Here is a 22,710-nt window from a genome sequence, read left to right on the forward strand (position 1 = left end):
TACCATACTATTTGCTGGGAATATAAAAGTCACCACAACAAAGTCTTTGGCCTTGTAGACCTCACAGCATATGGGAAAGTGGCAGCCTCCCTTTCTCCTTCCAGACTCAGCAAATAGTAATAAAAGAAATGTGAAAAAAAATCACATTTGTAACATCAGCATTCATATAATTTTTTGCTCTAATTTTTAAAAAATTATTTATTAGGCTCTGCCAGGTCTTAGTTGCAGCATGCAGGATCTTTAGTTGTGGCATGCCGGATTTATTTCCCCGATCAGAAATCGAAGCCAGGTCCCTCCATTGGGATTACGGAGTCTCAGCCACTGGACCGCCAGGAAAGTCCCTGTGCCCTAATTTTTTAGCTTCCAGTTTCCTAAGTAATCCTCCCTGCCCACTGCCTCATAGCCTCCACATTATTTTTTTAATCTTTCAAATAAGCCATGTATCTCTATAATGGTCACTTTTACATTTAAACCCTTAGACCAACTTTTTAAAAGGTAAGCATTGTTCTATCCTATTTCACAGATACGGAAAGGGATTCAGATTTAACTTTCCCAAGTTCATGCAGCTAGTAAGTGTAAAGGCCATGATGTGAACTCAGATCTCTTGCTTACAAGTTGATTTTTATTTCATCTAACGTAATTTTCTTTATATTCCCCACTGTTGGACATGTAGAGTTTTAAATAAAGCGTATACCTCAGAGATATTGCAGGTTTGGTTCTAGACCACCTCAGTAAAGGGAATGTCACAATAAAGTGAGTCACATGAATATTTTAATTTCCTAGTGCATATAAAAATATATGAAAATATGTGTTGGACTTCCCTGGTGGTCCAGTGGTTAATACTCCCTGCTTCCACTACAGGGGGCATGGGTTCAATCCCTGGTCAGGGAAGTTCTGCATGCTGCAACTACATGTGGACAAAAATAATAAATAAAAGTTATGTTTATGCAGTACTATAGTCTGTTAAGTGTGCAATAGCATTATGTCTAAAAAAGTAGTGTGTGTGCCTTAATTCAAAAATACTGTGTTGTTAAAAAATGCTAACCATCATCTGAGCCCTTGGTGAGTCATAATTTTTTAGCTGGTGGAGGGTCTCTCCTCAGTGTTGATGAATGGCAACCGATCAGGGTGGTGGTCGCCAAAGGTTGCGATGACTATGGCAGTTTCTTAAGACAACAATGGAGTTTGTCACATCAATTAAGTCTTTCACAAACAATTTCTCTGTAATTTGTGATGCCTTGTGATAGCATTTTACCCACAGCAGAACTTCTTTCAAAGTTGCAATTAGTCCCCTCAAACCCTGCCACTGCTTCATCAACTAAGTTGATACAATATTCTAAATCTTTGGTTGTCTTTTCAACAGTCTCCGTTGCATCTCCACCAGGAGTAGTTTCTATCTCAAGAATCCACTTTCTCTGCTCATCCATAAGAAGCAACTTCTCATCCATTTAAGTTTTATCATGAGATTGCAGCAGTTTGGGTTCCACTTCTAATTCTAGTTCTCTTGCTCTTTCCATTATATCTACAGTTACTTCCTTCACTGAAGTTTTGAACCCTTCACTTCCACCTGTGAAAATTGGAAGCAATTTCTTCCAAATCCTTGTAATGTTGATATTTTGCCCACTTCCCATGAATGACAAGTTTTGTTGCATTTCTAAAATTATGAGACTTTAATGTTGAAATTGCTGTTTGAGCCACAGGCTGCAGAATGGATATTGTGTTAGCAGGCATGAAAATAATGCCAATCTCATTGTACACCTCAATCAGAGCTCTTGGATGACCAGATGCATTGTCAATGAGCAGTAATGTTTTGAAAAGAATCTTTTTCTGAGTTTTTGTTGTTCAGTTGCTCAGTTGTATCCCACTCTTTGTGATCCCACAGACTGCAGCATGCCAGGCTTCCCTGTCCTTCACCATCTCCCAGAGCTCGCTCAAACTCATGTCCATTGAATCGGTGACACCATCCTACCATCCAAGCATCTCGTCTTCTGTCGTCCCCTTCTCCTCCTGCCTCAGTCTCTCCTAGTGTCAGGGTCTTTTCCAGTGAGTCAGTTCTTCACATCAGGTGGCCAAAGAATGGAGCTTCAGCTTCAGCATCAGTCCTTCCAGTGAGTATTCAGGACTGATTTCCTTTAGGCTTGACTGGTTTGATCTTCTTGCAGTCCAAGGGACTCTCAAGAGTCTTCTCCAACACCACGGTTCACAAGGCTCAATTCTTCAGAGCTCAGCCTTCTTTATGGTCCAGCTCTCACATCCATACGTGACTATTGGAAAAACCATGGCTTTGACCATGCAGACCTTTGTCTACAAAATAATGTCTGTGCTTTTTAATATGCTGCCTAGGTTTGCCATAGCTTTTCTTCCAAGGAACAAGCGTCTTTTAATTTCGTGGCTGCAGTCACCATCTGCAGTGTTTTTGGAGCCCAAAAGAATAAAGTCCGTCATTGTTTCCCCATTTGCCATGAAATGGTGGGATTGGATGCCATGATCTTGGTTTTTTGAATGTTGAGTTTTAAGCCAGCTTTTTCACTCTCCTCTTTCACCTTCATCAAGAAGCTCTTTAGTTCCTCTTCACTTTCTGCCATAAGGATGGTATGGGCTTAAAATATTCAGTAAACCATGCTGTAAACAGATGTGCTTTCATCCAGGTTTTGTTGTTCCATTTATAGAGGACAGGCAAAATAGATTTAACATAACTCTTAAGGGCCTTGGATTTTTGAAATGATGACTGAGCATTAGCTTCAACGTAAAGTTGTTAACTGTATTCCCCCTAACAAGACAGTCACCCTGTCCTTGACGCTTTGCAGTCTGGCACTGACTTTTCTCTAGCTATGGAAGTCCTAGATGGCATCTTCTTCCAATATAAGGTGTTTCGTCTGCACTGAAAACCTGTTGTTTGATGGAGCCACCTTCGCTAATTTTCTTATCTAGATCTTCTAGATGACTTGCTGCAGCTTCTGTATCAGCACCTGCTTCTTCACCTTGCACTTTAATGTTATGGCTTCTTTTCTCTTAAACCTCATGAAGTCTGAAGTTAACAAAACCCCTATTGATGTTACTATCGCAAAAAAATTATAGTTTGATGAAGGCTTAGATGATGGTTAGCATTTTTTAGCATGTATTTACTAAGGCATGTACGTTTTAGTTTTCAGGTATGTACAGTTTTTAGGCATAATGCTATTGCACACTTAATAGAATGCAGCATAGTATAAACATAACTTGAATATGCACTAGGGAACCAAAACTTTATATGACTTACTTTATTGCAATATTCATTTCCTTGTGGTCATCTGGAACTGAACCCACAGTATTCCCAAGGTATGCTTGTAACATGAAAGATCACGTATGACAATAGTGAAGAAATTTGAAATATTGCAAGAGTTAACCAAAATGTGACACAGACATGAAAGGAACAAACACTGTTGGAAAAATGGCACCAGTAGACTTGCTTCATGTGCCGAAAAGTTGCCACAGAAGAAACCCTTCAATTTTTAACAAACAGTATCTGAGGCACAATAAAGTGAAGTGCAATAAAATGAGGTCTGCCTGTACTAGAAAATTCACCTAGAATGCAGCTCAGAAATGGACAAAAAAGCTTTAAGCATGATTAAGTTATGAATAAGAACTTTTGTTTCCAGCAATCTGACAGACTAGGTACTCTGATCAACCTTCCTGCTGAAAAGTGTTTTTTTAAATGCTGGATAATATATTTTTTAAGCCTTCTAAATGCTCAAATATGGGCTTCCCTAGTGGCTCAGACAGTAAAGAATCTGCCTGCAAGGCAGGAGACCCGGATTCAGTCCCTGGGTTGGGAAGATCCCCTGGAAAAGGGAATGGCTACCCAGTATTCTTTTTTTTTAAATCACAATTTAATCTGGTAACAATAGGCGTGCATGCATGCATGTGTGTGTGCAAAGTCACTTCAGTCATGTTCAACTGTTTGCAGCCCCATGGACTGTAGCCTGCCTGGCTCCTCCATCCATGGGATTCTCCAGGCAAGAGTACTGGAGCGGGTTGCCATTTCCTTCTCCAGGGGATCTTCCCAACCCAGGGATCAAACCCAGGTCTCCTGCTTTAGCAGGCAAGTTCTTTACCACTAGCGCCACCTGGGAAGCCCCAACTCCGGTATTCAGTCAGTCCATGGGGTCGCAAAGAGTCAGACACGGCTGAGCAATGAACACAAGTGTTCAAATAAATCGATTGACAAATTGGTCAAGAATACTCAGTGGCCAGGAACCAAGTGAAGGTGGGAGCACAAAGAGGTTTGTATTTCAGTTAATCTAAGATGTTTTTTTAAATGCTGCTGATTAATCTAATGTGCCTGAATTTTTAATAGTCATCTAGGTTTCAGAGATGCTAAATGTTTAAATAAATATGTCTTAAAATCTATAAAAGATGATAAGAGGAACACTGAAGACTACACGTACCTTGAGGAAACTCCTTGAATTGTATGTACTTGAACTGTAGTTTTCATGGCCTCACAGACCACAGTGGGAAAAAAGGAAAAGGTAAAACTAGAGTACTAGGCCAAGAGGCACAATATTTGAGTTAGTAAGTGTTCCAGAAAAACGAAAAACAGACTCAGAGGGAAGGAAGTCATCAATGAAACGATGTAAGGACAATTAAAGGACATCAATTTCCAGACTGAAAGGGCTCATTGAGTGCCTAATACAGTGAATGAAAATAAACCTACACTGAAGTGCATTATTTTGAAATTTTAAAGCACTGGGAACAAAAAAGTATATGCAAAGGGACAAAAGTCACATACAAAATAATAGCAATCATAATGGTTCTGCGCTTCTCCAAAGGGACCCTGAAAACTAAAAGGGGATGAAACAGAGCCATTAAAATTCTGAGGGAAAGGAATTTCCAACCTAAAAATCTGTACCTACACAAACCACCATTCAAGTGTAAAGGCAAAATACCTGAAAATATTTATTGAAAAAAATTATTTTCAAGTTTTTGTTTGCCATTTGTATTTCCTTTTCTATCAATCAAGTGTCTATGCAAGTGTCTTGGCCCATTTTTTTTTCACTTTTTTTAATAAAGTTCCTTGTGTTTTCTAGATGCCAGGTCCTTTGTCATTTATATAGCATGGAGATAGGATAAACAACTGGAACAGAATAAACGTAAACAACTGAAGCAGAGTTGAGAAATAGGTCCCCACAAATATCGAAACTTGATATGTGACAGAGCTGGCAGTGCAGGTCAGCAGAGCAAGAATAAACTTTTTAAGAAAAAAATGATGCAGAGATATTTAGCTATCCATATTGGGGGGAAAAACGATCCCTTCATTCCAAGTGGATTAAGGATTTAACTGTTAAGGCCAAACTATAAAACATTTAAAAGACAACATATAATAAGACTGTCCTATGATTGTGGTTTAGGGAGAATTAAACAAGACATACCAAAAACACAAATCACAGGAAAAGATTAATGGATTCACCTTTACTACAATCGAAGCCTTCACTACATCAAAAGTAAGATAAAAAGACAAGCCACCCACTAGGAGAAGATATTTATAACAATTTAAGTGGCAAAGGAGTATTATATGTCAAAAACGGCAAAACCAGTTGTCAAAAATTGGGCTTCCCTTGTACTCCAGTGGTTACGTGTCTAGCTGCCAATGCAAGGGACATGAGCTTGATCCCTCGTCCAGGAAGATTCCACATGCCTCGGGGCATCTAAGCCTATGCACCATAACTACTGAGCCTGCACACTCTAGGGCCCTTGAGCCACGAGTACTGAAACCCAAGCACCCTAGAGCCCTCAAGCTGCAACAAGAAAAACCACTGCAGTGAGCAGCCCACGCTCCACTAGAGAAAGCCCACAAGCAGCAACGAAGACCCAGTGCAACCAGAAATAAGTAATTTTTTAATATAAATGAATAATATTTTAATGGCAAAACTTTAAATAATGAGAATATTAAGTAATAAAATTGATTAAAAGCCACTTTGGAAAATAGTTTGACATTATCTTGAACTGAAGTTCAAGATGCAAATCACTTATCACACAGAAATTCTACTCCTAAGCATATATAAAGGAACTGCACATATGTACCAGGATACATGTATAAGAATATTTATAGCACATTGTTTAGAGATACAAACATACTATAAAACAGGACAGAAATACAAAAGTTCAGGCTAATGGTTACTCTGGAGAAGGAAGAAGTAGGATTGTGGAGGAGTGCACAGGAGCCTTAGAAGTAATTAAATCTTTTTTTTTTTTTTGACTATACATGCGGGATCTAAGTTCTTCAACCAGGGACCGAACCCAAACCCTCTGCAGTGGAAGTGTGGGGTCTTAACCACTGGACCACCAAGGAATTCCCTAGGTCCCTTTTCTTAAACTGAGTGATGGGCAGTGTAGTCATAATATTGTTCATTATTCCTTACATGTATTTAAGTTAAAAAAAAAGATATGACGATAGACTGAGAAATTCTGGTGTTTATTTAATAGGCATCCAGAAGAAGAGAGTAGAGGGGAATGGCAGAGAAGCCCTTTTTTAGGAGTTAAGCAAAGAGAAAGATTAAAGATTAATTTAAATCCATTTTTAAAAAGGAAAAATATAAAAATTAAGTCGTATTTTCAGGAGAGGATGGACTGTTTACATTTAGAAACTAGCAGGCAGAGATGGTCGGATCGCATCACTGACTCGATGGACTTGAGTTTGAGCAAGCTTCAGGAGTTGTTGAAGGACAGGGAAGCCTGGCGTGCTGCAGTCCACAGGGTCGCAAAGAGTCAGACACAACTGAGCGACTGAACTGAACTGATTATTTCTGAATGTCTTAAGATCAGGAGAGTGAATTAACAACACACTTTTAGGGTTGCATTGAGACCTAGGCCCCATCTTAGCGTTGTCTCCTCTTGTCTCCTCTCAGAGAGTACACGCTGGATGTCTACCGCCTCTCTTCTGTGGTCACACAGCACGATGCCAAAAAAGCTGGAGCTGAGGTGGTAAAGCAGGTGGAGCACCCTCTGCTGAGTGGCCTGCTGTACCCCGGGCTGCAGGTATGTGGGAGGGGTGGAGTCACCTATGACCTTTTCTGCTCTGATTGTAACTACTAGTGACAAACCTCTCTTTCAGCCCCAGTTAGACCAATGTCCTAGCTGTTCCTTTAGCTTGCCGGAGGCCTTCCTTCCCCCGATAGCCCCTCCCCCAGACTTCTGGGCCACTCTTTGACTTCTTCCCCTACCTCTCTGTCCTTTAAAACGCTTCTCATCTCACATAACTTCTTACAGTAACCATGATCCCTTAATTGAAGAACATTAATTTCAGAGTGATGAGTGAAAATAAATTTAGGCATAATCCTATTTCCCATTAAGCAAAACAAACACATCATATTTCATGTGTGTGCATTTTTGTATGAGCATGGAGAAAGCATGGAAAAATTCAAACCAGCTATTGATACTGGTTATTAGCTCAGGAAGATGGGGTGAAAATGTTGATACTTTTCTCTTCCCTTGTATATTTCTCTAATGTTTGATATCAAGTCATACAAACTACTGTATATAAAATAAACAAGGTCCTTCTCTATAGCCCAGGGAACTATATTCAATATCTAGAATAACCTATAATAGAAAAGAATCTGAGAAAGAATATATGTATATATGCGTAAAACTGAATCACTTTGCTGTATGTCAGAAACTATATTGTAAATCAACTGAACTTTAATGAAATACATTAAAATTTTAAAAATAAATAATTTTTTTTTTAAACTTGAAAGAAAAGAAAAGTCTTCTCTTGGTCAGGAACTCTAGATCTGTACTGTCCATTATGGTAGCCTCTTGTCATAGTCATACGTGGCTACTGAAGTAATTAAAATTTTAGTTTTCCAGTCCTACTGGCTATATTTTAGGTTGCTCACAAGCCACAAGAGGCTAACCTGTTGGACAGCACAAGTGTGGAACAGATTCACCCTCACCAAAAGTTCTATTAGACAGTGCTGTTCTGCGTCCTGTTTGCTTACCTTTCTCTTCCTCTCCTTCCTCTTCCCCCCACATCCAATCAGAAACTAAATTTTATTAATCCTACTTCTTAAAAATCTCTTGAATTCATTGTTGCTCTATATCACCACCAACTTGAAAATGAAAGTCGCTCCGTCGTGTCTGACTCTTTGCAACTCTGTGGACTATACAGTCCGTGGAATTCTCCAGGCCAGAATACTGAAGTAGATAGCCTTTCCCTTCTCCAGGGGATCTTCCCAACCCAGGGATCGAACCCAGGTCTCCTGCGTTGCAGGCGGATTCTTTACCAGCTGAGCCACAAGGGAAGCCCCCTCACCAACTTCGTTCATTGTTATTTCTTACCTGGACACTCATAGCAGCTTTCTAGCTTTTGTCTTTGTCTCCAGCCCTCAGGCCACAACTCTGCACTCTGCCGTCTCACTGGTGTGATTTTCTGCAGTACGTGAATTGTGGTTCTTCCTTCCTTAAAAATCATTCAGTGGCCAGTATGATGCTTGGTAGCCTCACATGACATTCAGTGTCCTGACCAACTTTTCTAACCTCATCACTCACCACTTCCCACATCCCTTGGAGTTTATGCTTTTTCAGACTGACTCAGTCATAGTTTCCTTAAATATTTCACACCCCTGTGCCTTCTCACATTCTGTTTCCTCTCCTTGGTGAAAAACATCTATATGTTCATCAGAACCAATCTCAGCCCACAGTCTGATTCTAGGAAGCCTTCACCACCACCAGGCTGAACAGATAGAGATAATCATTTCTTTGTGTTAGCATGTTCCTTAAATGAACATGTAAGTTAGCCCTTGTCATGCTGTATTGAAATGACCTGTTTATGTGTCTTTCTCCTGCCGGGGTCCAGCCCTAGCAGGATCCAAGGGTACCCTCAGGATGGATGGTGTCAGCGAATGAATGACACGAGGAGGCCAAGCTTTGGTGAGCGAGGCCCGTAACTTTATTTTCAAAAGGAGCTTTTATACCCTAATTTGTACATAGATGGAAATGAAAGATGCAAGGTCATGCAGAGTCAGCCCAAACACTCCAGCAGTTTTGCCCTTATTGAAACCAGGATTTTTTTCTGTATGCCTTTCCATAAACAAGGGTCTTATGCTATGTACATTATCTTCTGGCCTGGAGGCCTGTTGACATTTTATGACCCTTTTTTGATAAAGGTTGATCAACCAGAAAACTTGTTTTCCCTTGAAGTGTTTTTTCTTTATATTTCTAATCTGTGTCAGCCTCAGAAAGTACTAAACAGAGTTACATTCTCACAGAGCAAAGGTGCAATGGGTCACAACAAAGAAAGAACTTATTAGCTCAAAGGTCTGATGTGGTTAATACCAAGGCTACTACTTGTTTCTCTTACATTCCAACTACATTAACTAATGCACTCCCAGGTGCACAATGGATAAGAGATATGGGAACTTGGCAGCAAGCATTGGCCCAGTAATGAAGCCCTTTGCCAGTACTATTCTAATAATTTTTCACCCCTCAAAGGGCTCTATGCCCATTAGGACTTTTAGAATGCTTAGGCTTCCCGTGCCTTTCATGGTTGGGAAGTTGTGAACAATCTTGTGTGTTAGTTGTAAGAGTAAGGAAAAACCTGTCAAGCAAGCTAGAATGCCAACAGAGGGGTTAGAATAGAAATATTCCTTTCATGTCCAGGAGACTTATCAACTTAGAGCCATAAGTTGATTTTCTCCAGAGAAAGGTGGTCGGGGATAGCCCCCTGCTAATATCAGAAGAGTGGTTGAAAGGCATAATTACTTAGTAAACAGTAGACAGACAGATTTTGGTTTCAGGGTAGATGCTCTAGCAGGTCCAGGGAATCCCTTGAGTCCTGATCCGCCTTTGCCTGTCAGGTCTTCTCCACATGACCTTTGTCATGGGTGGGATCTCCCGTGGTGGCTCCCAGCATTCTCCCCAGCTAGTTAATTGACTTTATGAAGGCAGAGTATGGGTCTGGGTCTGACTCACATCCACAGGGTTGGCACTAGGCCTGGCATATAATAAGTGATAGTAACTGTTTATTTACTAATTCAGTCTTGCCCCTTTTTTCTGAGCTCTCACAGCACTTGCTTCTTAATGCCAGTTATTTGACACTTGTCCCAGGCTGCCTCATTAATTGGGTACCTTTGATGTGAGTATAGTTTTGTCTTTTTCCTTTCCTTCCTTTCCCTACAGGATCATGAGCTTCCTGAGAGCAGAGACTCTTCTAATTTTTTAACCCTATAGTATCCACATGGAGTGGAGTTCACAGCAGGCACTCAGCAAATGTGTGTCCAGCTCTTGAAGCCAGCAGGAAGACTGAGTGCTGCTTATTTGCTTCCTGGTTTACTTTTTGAAAATTCTAATGGTTTTCAAAAGTTTCTGATTTCTTAGACCCATGTCGAAGAAATACAGTAGGAGTTTATGCTCGTGTATTTCTTTCCACAGGCCTTGGATGAAGAATACTTGAAAGTGGATGCCCAGTTTGGAGGTGTTGATCAGAGAAAGATTTTCACCTTTGCAGAGAAGGTTAGTGTCCTCTTTCTTGTCTTTTTTCTCTTGAGTTGCAGAGGTATATGTTAGAGTTTCTTTCTTTGTTTCTCTTTACTTTGTTTTATGTTTTATCTGGGTCGGGTCTTAGTTGTAGCTTGTGGGATCTTCGTTGCAGTGTGCAGGCTCCAGAGCACGTGGGCTCTCCAGTGGCACATGGGCTCAGTGGTTGCATCTCACAGGCTTATTTGCCCTGCAGCATGTGGGATCTTGGTTCCCCAATTAGGGATCAAACTCACATCTGCCGCATTGGAAGGCAAATTCTTAACCACTGGAACACCAGAGAAGTCCACATTAGAGTTTCTTGAATGTGCCAGTCCCAGCAATCATATGATATGGTAGGTATTATTCTCCTTATTTTGCAGATAAGAAAACTGAGTGTAGAAAATAAAAAAGATGTCCAGTATCACACAGTTAGTGACTGAGCAGGAACTAGCATTCACGTCTGTCTAACTAAAAAGCCTGTACTCTTGCTGCCACCAAGAAGCTGCCCTCAGACCTGTTGGATTTTCTTCTTCTGTTATTTCCCACCCCCGCTTTTTTTTTTCTTCTTGCCTAATAGCTCAGTTTCCAGGGAAAGGCACCACCAGATAGAACTACTGTTCTTTCCCAGAGCATTTGGTCCATATTTCTCTGAATCTTACATAAACCATTTGTCTCTGAAATGAGGTTTAACAGGGTTTAGAAGAGGAAATCAGCACAAACCCCTAATAGTTCTTTTCTGGGAAATAACTTGAATAAGTTGAAAAGGGCTTTTGAGAAGTGGTTGGTATTTTTGAAAGCTTCTCAAAACCTCATGTTGGCAAGGGAGTAGAGAAAATACTGCCAGTGAAAATGTAAATTCCTGATGGGTGATTTGATGCCTCTAAAGTGTTTCTACACTTTGTCCTAATAATAATTATACAAATGGGTCCTCAGGAAATAATTTTTAAAGTGCAACTTGGTTGGAGTGGGGACAGGGGGAGTGTGTAGCTTGGGAGTTCCCTGGTGGTTAGGATTTGGCACTTCCACTGCTGGGGCCCAGGTTTAATCCTTGGGTGGGGAACTGAGATCGTGCAAGCCATGCTGAGTGGCCAGAATCCTAAAATTTTTTAAAGTAAAAAATTTTTTTAATTAAAAAAATAAAAGTGAAACTTGAGTTCTGTATGGAAGTATTTATCATGTTATCAATTTAAAGCCCACTCTAGTATTCTTGCCTGGACAATTCCATGGACAGAGGAGCTTGGTGGGGTACAGTCCATGAGGTTGGAAAGAGTCAGACATGACTGAGCACACACACCACAATTTAGAGCACAACTTAGAAATAAATTAGTATTCAGTGGCAAGGGATTAGTTGAATATGTTAAGATAACCCTCCAGTGGGATAAAACATTTTAAAAAATATTTTATTTATTTATTTATTTGACTGCGCTGGGTCTAAGTACAGCATGTAGGGTCTAGTTCCCTGACTAGGGATTGAACCTGGGTCTCCTGAATTGGAAGTGCACTGTCTCAGCCGCTGGACCATCAAAGAAGTCCCTATATACCATTTTTTAATGGTTTTTGGATATATTTAATAAATGGGGAAATGTTTACAATGTAAGGTTTTTACTATTATTGAAGTATTTTCTATTCCATTTTATCTGTTAAATTTTTTTTAAAGAAGAAAAAAGGGTTTTAATTGTAGCAAAATACAAAACAAAGCAGTGTTATAGCAACTAGTACATGTAAGAAGTATGCAAGGCACTTAGCATAGAAACAGCAAGAAGTCTTATCCATGTAAAGAAATTCTATATATATGTATAGACGGTCCCCTGGAGGAGGGCATGGCAGCCCACTCCAATATTCTTGCCTGGAGAATCCCATGGACAGATGAGTCTGGCAGGCTACAGATGGAGTCACAGAGTTGGACACGACTGAAGCGACTTAGCACAGCATAGCATGCATATATATACACACACATACAAAATAAATTAGCATATTGTTAGAAGTCAGCCATGTAAAAAATAGATATATGTGTGTGTATATATATATATTTTCAAATATATTTTCTCTAAGAATATTTTTTTCTTCTCGACTTTTTTTTCTTAATATATATTTTATGAAGTATAGTTGGCTTACTTTTTAATCAAACCTTTTATTATTCCCACAGAGATACAGCTGATGGCCCATTTTTATATGACTTAGAAGCTCTAAGAATGGTTTTTGTATTTTTTTTAAGGGTTGTAAAAAAAATGAAAAAAGATAAGCAATAGAGACTATATATCACCCAGCAACCCTAAAATATTTACTGTCTGACCTTTTACAGTAAAGTTTTGCCCAGCCCTGTCCTAGAGATTACATGTCCTTGTGATTCATTATAGTTAGATGTTTTTACCACTTCCCAACAATGCAGTTGGGAACAGTTGGAACTTCCCAACAGCTTTACCTTATTCAGTGCCCTGCTGCCCTTTGTGCTATTGTCATCTATGTTAGTTTTATGTATATTTTAAATCCCAAAGACCTGTTTATAATGGTTTTCTAAACAGTCAGTTTTCACGTATATTTACCACCACTTACCCTTCCTGATGGGCTTCCCTGGTGGCTTAGCCAGGTAAAGAACCCACCTGCTAATGCAGGAGACACTGGTTCGATCCCTGGGTCAGGAAGATCCCCTGGAGAAGGAAATGGCAACCCTCTTCAGTATTCTTGCCTGGGAAGTCCCATGAACAGAGGAGCTGTGATGGGCTACAGTCCTTGGGGTCTTGAAAGTCAGACATGACTTAGCGACTAAACAACAACAACCACCCTTTCTGATACTGTTGATTCCTTCTTTCGGTTTTGTGCTTCCATCCGAGATCAGTTTCCTTCAGCCTGAAGACTCCTTTGTATTTTGTGTCTGCAATGCAGGTCTCTCAGTAAGGAGTTCTTACAGCTTTCTATCTGAGAACATGTTTGTTTGTTTTTTGTTTTTTTTTTACTGTCTTATTTTGTTTGTTTGGTAGGTTTTTAAAGAATATTTATTTATTTGGCTGTATTGGGTCTTAATGGCTTCCCTGGTGGTTCAGCAGTAAAGAATCTGCCTGTAATGCAGAACACGCAGGTTCGATCCCTGGGTCAGGAAGTTTCCCTGGAGGAGCTCGTGGCAGCCCACTTCAGTACTCTTGCCTGGAGAATCCCATGGACTGAGGGAGGAGCCTGGCAGGCTATAGTCCACAGGGTTGCAAAGAGTTGAACATGACTGAAGTGACTAAGCACGCACACACGCACATTGGGTCTTAGTTTAAACATGTGGATCTTTGTTGTGGCAGGTGGGCAGGACATTGGTTTTCCATCCAGAGATCTAACTCTGAACTTGTATCCCCGTTTTTGTTCCTCTATGTTTTAGTTGGATATTATCTGTTGACTTTTCTTTGTGTTCAATAATCCTGTCTTTTGTTGAATCCATCCAGTATTGTACTGTGCCATTTTAGAACTTGCATTTGTTTGGTGTTTTTTTTAAATAGATGCCAGTTCTCTTTTATATTCCTCCATCTTTTATCCATTTCATTCATCTTTTCCTTTATTTCTTTTAACACACCAATTATAGTTATTCTGACATCCTGATCTGCTTGTTCTAGTATCTGGATTGTTCCTGTGTCTGGTTTTATTGACTCTTTCCTCTTGTCTGTCAGTCACTTTTTTTCTGCTTCCCATTTCTTGTAATTTTTTATTGTATCAGGGACACCATAAATATGCTATGGTTGCTCTCAGTGCTGTGTTTTCTGTAGGCTATTAAATTACTGACTCATCACTTTGATCCTGTCAAGGGTGGATTTTAGGCTTTGTAGAATAGGTCTATTTCAGTTTGCTCTTACTCCTGTGAGGTAAACCTTATCTTAGGATGTGGTCTTTCTGGGGTCTCAAACTAAAATGAAACCTCAGGGTGTTCACAAAGCCCTCTGTGGTTTGATTGAACCTAAACTTCAACTTCTGCCTCCCCAGCACTGTACAGCCCCTAAAATTTGCTCAAGTCTCCAACCTCCCAGAGCCTGTTCTCTGCTGGGCTTCCCTATGTCTCTCTGAATTCTGGCACAGTTGTGATTCAATTAAGAAAGCAATGGAGGGGCTTCCCTGGTGGTCCAGTGGTTAAGAATCTGTCTTGCAACGCAAGGGACACTGGTTTGATCCCTGGTCCGGGAAGGTTCCACGTGCCATGGAGCAACTAAGTCTGTGTGCCACGACCCCTGAGCCCATGCACTGCAACTACTGATGCCCATGTACCTAGAGCTTGTGCTCCACAGCAAGAGAAGCCACCACAATGAGAACCCCTTGCATCGCAACAAAAAGGAGCCCCCATGTGTTGCAACTAGAGAAGGCCTGCATGCAGCAACAAAGACCCACTACAGTCAAAAATAAATAAATAAAAAAATTTTTTAAAGAAAGCATTGGAGCACTTTGGGATTTTTGGAGGGCCTCTTCACTCTGGCTGCTGCTAAGTCGCTTCAGTCGTGTCCAACTCTGTGCGACCCCATAGACGGCAGCCTACCAGGCTCCTCCATCCCTGGGATTCTCCAGGCAAGAACACTGGAGCGGGTTGCCATTTCCTTCTCCAATGCATGAAAGTGAAAAGTGAAAATGAAGTTGTTCAGTCGTGTCCGACTCTTAACAACCCCATGGACTGCAGCCTACCAGGCTCCTCCGCCCATGGGATTTTCCAGGCAAGAGTACTGGAGTGGGGTGCCATTGCCTTCCCCCTTCACTCTGGAACCCTTTCCAAATCCTTAGCCTCCTTACATCCTCTGTCTCCTCTGCTTAGTCAAGACTGCTGCTCTCTGCTTGGTCTCTTTCTCAGCACTGTTTGAAAACAAAAATGCCCTCAAGGAGAAAGCCAGGATGGGTATGGGCTCGCCTCGCTTCCCTACTCTCCCCATTTGTAGCCCCACACTGGTTGCTATCTAATAGAGTTGTTTATGGTGGGTAGAGCAAGTCCAGTATGTTCATGATGTAATATTAATAGACAATAGGGAAAAAAAGCTTTGTTCATATTATGATCACCATTGAAAAGTTATATATTCAGTAGAAAAAAAGATTGGAAGGCATATATCAAACTGTTAAGTGAAAGGCCAGGTTAGATGAGATTGGAGCACTGAGGAGGAATTTATACTAACATCTGCTTTTGTGTGTTTCTTTCTAACTCCTTAGTACCTCCCTGCACTTGGTTACTCAAAACGAATCCATCTGATGAATCCTATGGTTCCAGGATTAACTGGCAGCAAAATGAGCTCTTCAGAAGAGGTAGGTTACGAGCTCTGACCTGAGTTGAGAAATCTTTAGCAAAAGATGAAGAAATTGAGGACTAGAAAGAAAAGTAACCTGGCTAACTAAAACACACAAATATTTAAGCTATAAGAAATCTTAAGTTATCCAGTTAATTCCACTGATTCTTGAGTATTGAAGCAGTCCTGATGGGATCCAATTATAATTTTAAGTTTTACTGCTACTAATAAGAAGTACAAGCAAAAGTAGTTTCTTCAGCCATACAACTATGACAGAGTACAGCCTTATTAATGAGAAGGCTACAGTTGCATTTCACCCAGTAACATATTTTTTTATTTAGTTTTTAATTTATTTTAGAGTATAATTGATTCACAGTGTTGTGTTTCAGGTATACAGCAAAGTGATTTAGTTATATATATATATCCATTCTTTTTCAGATTTTTTTCCCTCGTAAGTTATTACAGAATATTGGGAAGAGTTGCCTGTGCTATGCAGTAGGTCCTTGTTCATACCAGTTAGCACTTTGATTCTTACGGTGATATTTAATATGATGGTTTTGATAAATATGGTGTCTTAACATTTAAAAGTTCTGCTTGGGGAAGGTACACTTTTGTTCTGATCACTAAGGGCACAGAGTAGAAGAATTGGTAGAACCCAAAGATGTGGAAGTTTGGGTTCTGGGTTCACAAACATGGCTGATCTTTAGAATCACCTAGGGAACTTTTATAAAAGAGAGTATGTGTAGAGTAAGGCCCTGTCCTTAGAGATTCTTTTTTTTTTTAATATTTATTTATCTATTTGGCAGTGCCAGGTCTTAGTTGCCGCACACGGGATCTTTGATCTTTGTTACAGCTTGTGAACTCTCAGTTGCAGCATGTGGGATCCAGTTCCCTGACCAGGGATTGAATCCAGCCCCGCCCTGCATTGGGCGCACTGATAAAGTGGTTCTGGGGAACAACTCAAGGAATCTTATTTTCTTTCACAGCCTACTAGTTGATTCAAATTGAAGTCATTTTTGGACATTCATCTAGTTCTTCAAGTCTGATTTCTGGATTATCCTATTGGCACCCCACTCCAGTACTCTTGCCTGGAATATCCCATGGATGGAGGAGCCTGGAAGGCTGCATGCAGTCCATGGGGTCGCTGAGGGTCAAACATGACTGAGCGACCTCACTTTCACTTTTCACTTTCATGCATTGGAGAAGGAAATGGCAACCCACTCCAGTGTTCTTGCCTGGAGAATCCCAGGGATGGGGAAGCCTGGTGGGCTGCCGTCTGTGGGGTCACACAGAGTCGGACATGACTGAAGTGACTTAGCAATTAGCAATAGCAACCATGTCTTCATCCTAGAAATAGCACCAGCATCAGTTCCAAAACGTGACTGCATCAGAACCACATGGAGAGCTTTTAAAAATGCAAATGCCTGGGTGAACCCCCAAGAAGTTTTGATTTATTAGCTTTGGGTGGGGCCCAGTAGTTTATGTTATTTTAAGCACCCCAGGTGATTCACATCCAGTCCTATGTTGATTGAGCTTGGTAACCACTGGACACAAAAGAGCATGAGCTCACTCACTCCAAAATAGGAAACAAAGCCTATTGCCCTATAAAGGACAAAGGCTTTAAATAATACCTGGTGTTGGTGACTGCCGGGAAACGTCTCCTCACACATGGCGGATGGCAATGTCACTTGGTGTATGCCTGTCGGAAAACAGTTTAGGGCCCAGCAGTGTTTGGTACCTTAAGGAAGTAATCCTAGAGAAGGCAAGAGGACCTCTGCAAAGAGGTTCGTTGTAGCATTGTAGTTTGTAAAGATGAGAGCAAATCTGACAGTTTAGAAACTGCTAAATAAATTATATTGTCACTAAAAATTAGGAATATAATACAAAATAAAATCTGCAATTGAAAACTAGGTAGCCACTCAGAAGTACTTATGATATAGTCCCAAGGACATTTATTCTCCAGATACAAATTTGCGACGATTCCGTATACTACAAACAAGGCCTGGGAAGAACAGAGAAAAATTAAAATATTTTTATGTATTATAGTGAGTGGTCCTTGACTCCAGTTAATTCTGCTCTTATTGAAGTCATTTAATGTTTACATCTTTGTCCAAAAAATTAAAATACAGATGAGTTGAGCGTATTCTCATTTTCAACCACAAGAGGTCCTCCTCTCCTCCCTGGCTTCTAGGAGTCCAAGATTGATCTGCTTGATCGGAAAGAGGATGTAAAGAAAAAACTGAAGAAGGCCTTCTGTGAGCCAGGGAATGTGGAGAACAACGGCGTTCTGGCCTTCATCAGACATGTCCTCTTTCCTCTCAAGTCTGGTAAGATACTCCCTGTTTTCTTCTCAGAGTTTAGGCTGAAATAGGAAAACCGGTGCTGGGTCATCCCTGTGGCTTGTCAGAGTCTTCCTCCGGAGACTGGCTTCTCTGATTCTCTGCTCTGATTTCTCATATGTTAATGTGTGATTGAAGTGGGGATATCATTGAGATGTCTGTGTGTTTGTTACCAGAGTACCTTCTAAGTGGGGTGTCATGGTGGGCATGAGTGGTAGAAATGAAGGGGGCAGGCATGGGGAGTAGAGAAATACAAAAGAGATGTAAGACACAATTGTTTCCCCTGAGCTTGGATGCTAGCTGGGTATACAACACTCCCACTCATCCAGTTTAAAAAACAATAAAATACTGTACAATTAAGTTTAAAATACATGGCAGGAACTACAAATACATGTTTGGGCCAGGGATGCTGACTCGCCATTGTCTGTGAGTTTGTTGGCATGGATTGTTTTTCTTACAGAGTTTGTGATCCTTCGAGATGAAAAATGGGGTGGAAACAAAACCTACACAGCTTACTTGGACCTGGAAAAGGACTTTGCTGATGAGGTAATACGAGAGGAGGATAATCCCCACTGAACTCATTCTGACAAACCCCTCCGTGTGGCCTCACCAAGTTTCTGTCTGCCATAGGGCTCTGTCAGGATGATCTTGAGGCTGTATATTATGTTAATGGCTCAGATGAGGATTCAGATGGCTCGTGGAGTAGATTAACAAATGGCAGAAAGCTAGTATGTTGGTGTCTTAATCACTCTGCAAAGGACTTAACCTGGAATGAAGGACCAAACCCGACAAGATGAAGCATTTCAGGTACCAAATCAAGGTTCAGAAAAGAGACACGACTATAAAAGAACAGAAGAGAGAATACTGTTCATTTTGACAGTTTAACAAAAGACCTACTAGGTGCCCATGTGTTTGGCACCATGCTAGGGGCTGACATTACAAAGAGGATTAAATCTTCGTGAAGCTCATAGTCCATAGGTGAGGATGACGTGTAAATAAATGTCATTTACTGCTTACTGTACCATGTATGCATGGTCCAGTAATAGAACGTGAGGAAGTGACTAACTGGCTGTCAGGGAAAGCTTTGTGGAGGGGATAATGTTCACACACCATCTCACTCATTAGGGGTTCTTCAGGAAACCCATGAGGGAATTCATTGTGTGAGACATGCTAAGAGGAAGCAGTGTGGTATCTAGAGACTCACAAGTGGTTTAGAGTCTGACTGGAGTCTGCAAGGCGAGGGGCCACTGTGGGAGAGGAAGACAGGGCCAGATGATAAAGGAAAGGAGTAATGACTGTATATAGTGGATGAAATGGGGGTCTTGACTGGCTCCGAACATGGGCCGAATCGGCAGTATGACAGGGCTGTCAGAAATGTTCATGAGGTCTTGGCCTCATCGTCAGAAATGCAGAGTTCAGACCGGGGGGTTGATCATCCAGTTCTCTGATGTTCTGAGTACCTTTGGTAAGATGCATGTGCTCATCTGCACTAACACAGTTGCCACTGGCCATTTTGGTTGTGTTGGACTTTTTGTGAGGTTTTTTGTCAAATAAACCTCACAAAAATAAATTCTGTAATGTTCATTTGACAATCTGGAGTGTATTGATGGGGAGAGGAAGGATGCCATGATAGGGAACAGGTTGCAAACCAGGTCATAAAGCACAAGCTGGAAGAACCAGGCATGTTGAACTGGGATGCAAGGATGTGTTCACCTGTCCTCAAACCCAAGGACTCTCCTGAGTTAGGGGTGAGTTTTCTTCCTGTGGCAACAGAAGGCTGAACCAGGACTGCAGATGCAGACTGCAGGGAGGCTTGCTTAAGCTTGAAGAACTTTGTAATGACCCCAGTTGTGTGGTGATGGACAGGACTGTCTTGCCTGACCTTACATTCCCCATCGCTGAGGTGTTCAGGCAAAGGCCAGAGGACCACTGGAAGCAATGTCATATGAGAGTTTGAGCATCCAGTGGAAGAAAAGACTTAGTGACCTCTGAGTTCTGAGGTTCCTTCAGGCCTATTTTTGGGATATTTGGCAGCTGTTGCTCTGAAACCCTCTGTCTGCAGCCTGAGTCAGGCCACAGAACCCACACTCAACTCTTCAATCTCATGAGCAGTCCTTTGTGGGAATGATAAGAAGGCTTCCCTGGCGGCTCAGATGGTAAAGAATCTGTCTACAAAGCAGGAGACCCAGGTTCAATCCCTGGGTCGGGAAGATCCCCTGGAGAAGGGAATGGCTACACATTGCAGTCTTCTTGCCTGGAGAGCCCCATGGACAGAGGAGCCTGGCAGGCTGCAGTCCACGGGGTCGCAGAGTCAGACACGACTGACTAACACTTTCATTTTGTTCACTAAGAAGTAATGGAAGAAGTGTTTCTGAGAAAGAGCCTGACAACATAACCAGCAGCACTTCCTATGACAGTGGACATGTTCTTACCTGCACTGACACAGTTGCCCCTGGCCACGTGTGACCAGTACAACAGAGGAACTGAATTCTAACTTAGATTTAAATATCTGCATGCGGCTTGTGGCCACCGTATTGGACAGTGCAGGTCTAAAGCTTTTCTTTTGTTAAAAAGGAAGGACTTCCCTGGTGGTCCAGTGGTTAGGACTTGGTTCTAGAACCAGGTTCAACCCCTCATCGGGAACTAGATCCCACATGCTACACGGTGTGGCCAACAGCAACAAAAACACCATTCCCGAGAAAATGAAGGAGTAACATCAGAAACAAAAACATAGGTGTTTTATTACATGTATTCATACCTGAGGGGCCTCTGTCAGAATACCTTAGAAGATCCTTTCGGGCCAGATTTAGGATGTAAAGGTTCTAGTCATGGGACTCGAGAAAAAAAATGGAATTACTAAGCTCCTCCCATGTACTAGCACTACACATCATTTTCACCCACGTTAAGTGATTTCATCCTCATTCCGACGCTGGAAGATACAAGTATTATTATTTTCATTTATTTTTTAAAGTGAAGAATCCAAAGCTCAGAGCGGTTAAGTGCCTGGTTTGAGGTCACCCAGCTAGCTGGGACTCTCACCCCAGGTGATTTATCTACAGAGTCTTTGTTCTTCCTTCTCGCTCACTCATCTCCCCCCACCCCCCAGGCTGTCTGTAGCCCCCGGGTTCCCTGTGTGAATGTTTTCCCTGCATATAAATAATACCTGCTTTATGCCACTACTCAGCATATTGGAGGAATCTGAGTCATCCCAGGTGGCGCTAGTGGTAAAGAACCCACCTGCCAATGCAGGAGACTCAAAGTCTTGAGTTCAATCCCTGGCTCAGGAAGATCCCCTGGAGAAGGGGACAAAAACCCACTGCAGTATTCTTACCTAGAGAATCCCATGGACAGAGGAGCCTGGCGGGCTACAGTCCATGGGGTTGCAGAGAATTGGACATAGCTGAGCGACTTAGCACGCACAGTGAAATTTGACTAATTAGAAACATTTAGCCTCTACAAACTCTCAAGTTAGTATGGAATTCAGTGTCAGAAGACCTAGGTCTCTGACAAACTAGATAACCTTGTGAACCTGTGTCCCCGTCTCTGCTCTTCCGGCTTCACAAGGTTGTTCTAAGGTTCAAATAAGACTGCTGGGAAAACACCGTGCATTCCATCCGCACATTTTTCTTAGTAGATCCAGGTGTCCTGTGCGCCTTCTCACCCGGCCTTGCACACTTGCAGGTTGTCCACCCTGGAGACCTCAAGAATTCTGTTGAAGTTGCCCTGAACAAGTTGCTGGATCCCATCCGGGAGAAGTTTAATACCCCTGCTCTGAAGAAACTGTCCAGCGCTGCCTACCCAGATCCCTCAAAGCAGAGTAAGGCCAGCTGGGGAGGGGCCCGGGAAGGGGGGTCTATGGGGGCTGCCTACATGAGAGAGCATGAGAGACATGTAGAGAGCCTGTCAGTGCCTCAGAAAAGGGTTTGTCTTCAGTTCAGGCCCAAGAAGCCAGGAGGGTCTGAAATGCAGGAATGTCATGCCCCATTGACTGCTGGAATGGAAAACTCCAGTCATCTTGACTTTGGTTTGGTCGGTACCACGAAGCAATTTTGCTGTTGTTTTAATCCCTAAGTCATGACTGACTCTTTTGGGACACCATGGACTGTAGCCCCACCAGACTCCTCTGTCCACGGGATTTCCCAGGCAAGAATCCTGGAGGGGGATGCCATTCCCTCCTCCAGGGGATCGTCCCGACTCAGGGATCAAACCCGCGTCGCCTGCATTGGCAGTGGGTGCACCGCTGAGCCGCCTGAAGCGGTTACACCCTGCTGGCAGTGCTGCTGTGAGACGCATGCCCTGGTCCTTTGACGAAACCCACGTCTTCAGTTAGGGAAAGAGGCTGCATTAGACCCTGAGGCTGACGTAGCTGCTCAGGCAGGGCCTGCACAGCTCCTTAGGGAAGCCGATCTCTAGATTCGCCCAGTTCCCTTCTACGTTTCCCTGACTGGCTCTTAGTCAACCAGCCATGTAGCCACGAAGCTGAGATGTTAACAACAGTGTTAACATTGATAACACTTTCCTCCCAGAAAGGGCTCGGTACTTACATATGGAACATGGGAATGGCGGCAAAGCTACACCAACCCCTCCTCTTCCCTCCAGCTTAATACCTGAGGGGGAGAGTGGTAAAATCTGGTACTTCTCTTCTCAGC

At 42.0% G+C, this 22,710-nt stretch overlaps 1 protein-coding gene across 1 annotated transcript in view; it reads left to right on the top strand.

Moving 5' to 3' along the window:
* YARS1 (tyrosyl-tRNA synthetase 1) overlaps nt 1-22,710 on the top strand; it is a gene marked incomplete at its 5' end in the record, with an annotated part of 32,022 nt that overhangs the window by 5,375 nt on the left and 3,937 nt on the right. Inside the window, 6 exon segments of the mRNA NM_174220.2 lie at nt 6,885-7,014; nt 10,405-10,485; nt 15,649-15,741; nt 17,914-18,049; nt 18,522-18,607; nt 21,743-21,878. Coding sequence (NP_776645.1) covers nt 6,885-7,014; nt 10,405-10,485; nt 15,649-15,741; nt 17,914-18,049; nt 18,522-18,607; nt 21,743-21,878 — 662 coding nt within the window.

Source organism: Bos taurus, chromosome 2 (assembly GCF_002263795.3).
Source record: "Bos taurus isolate L1 Dominette 01449 registration number 42190680 breed Hereford chromosome 2, ARS-UCD2.0, whole genome shotgun sequence".
Classification (NCBI taxonomy): Eukaryota; Metazoa; Chordata; class Mammalia; order Artiodactyla; family Bovidae; genus Bos; species Bos taurus.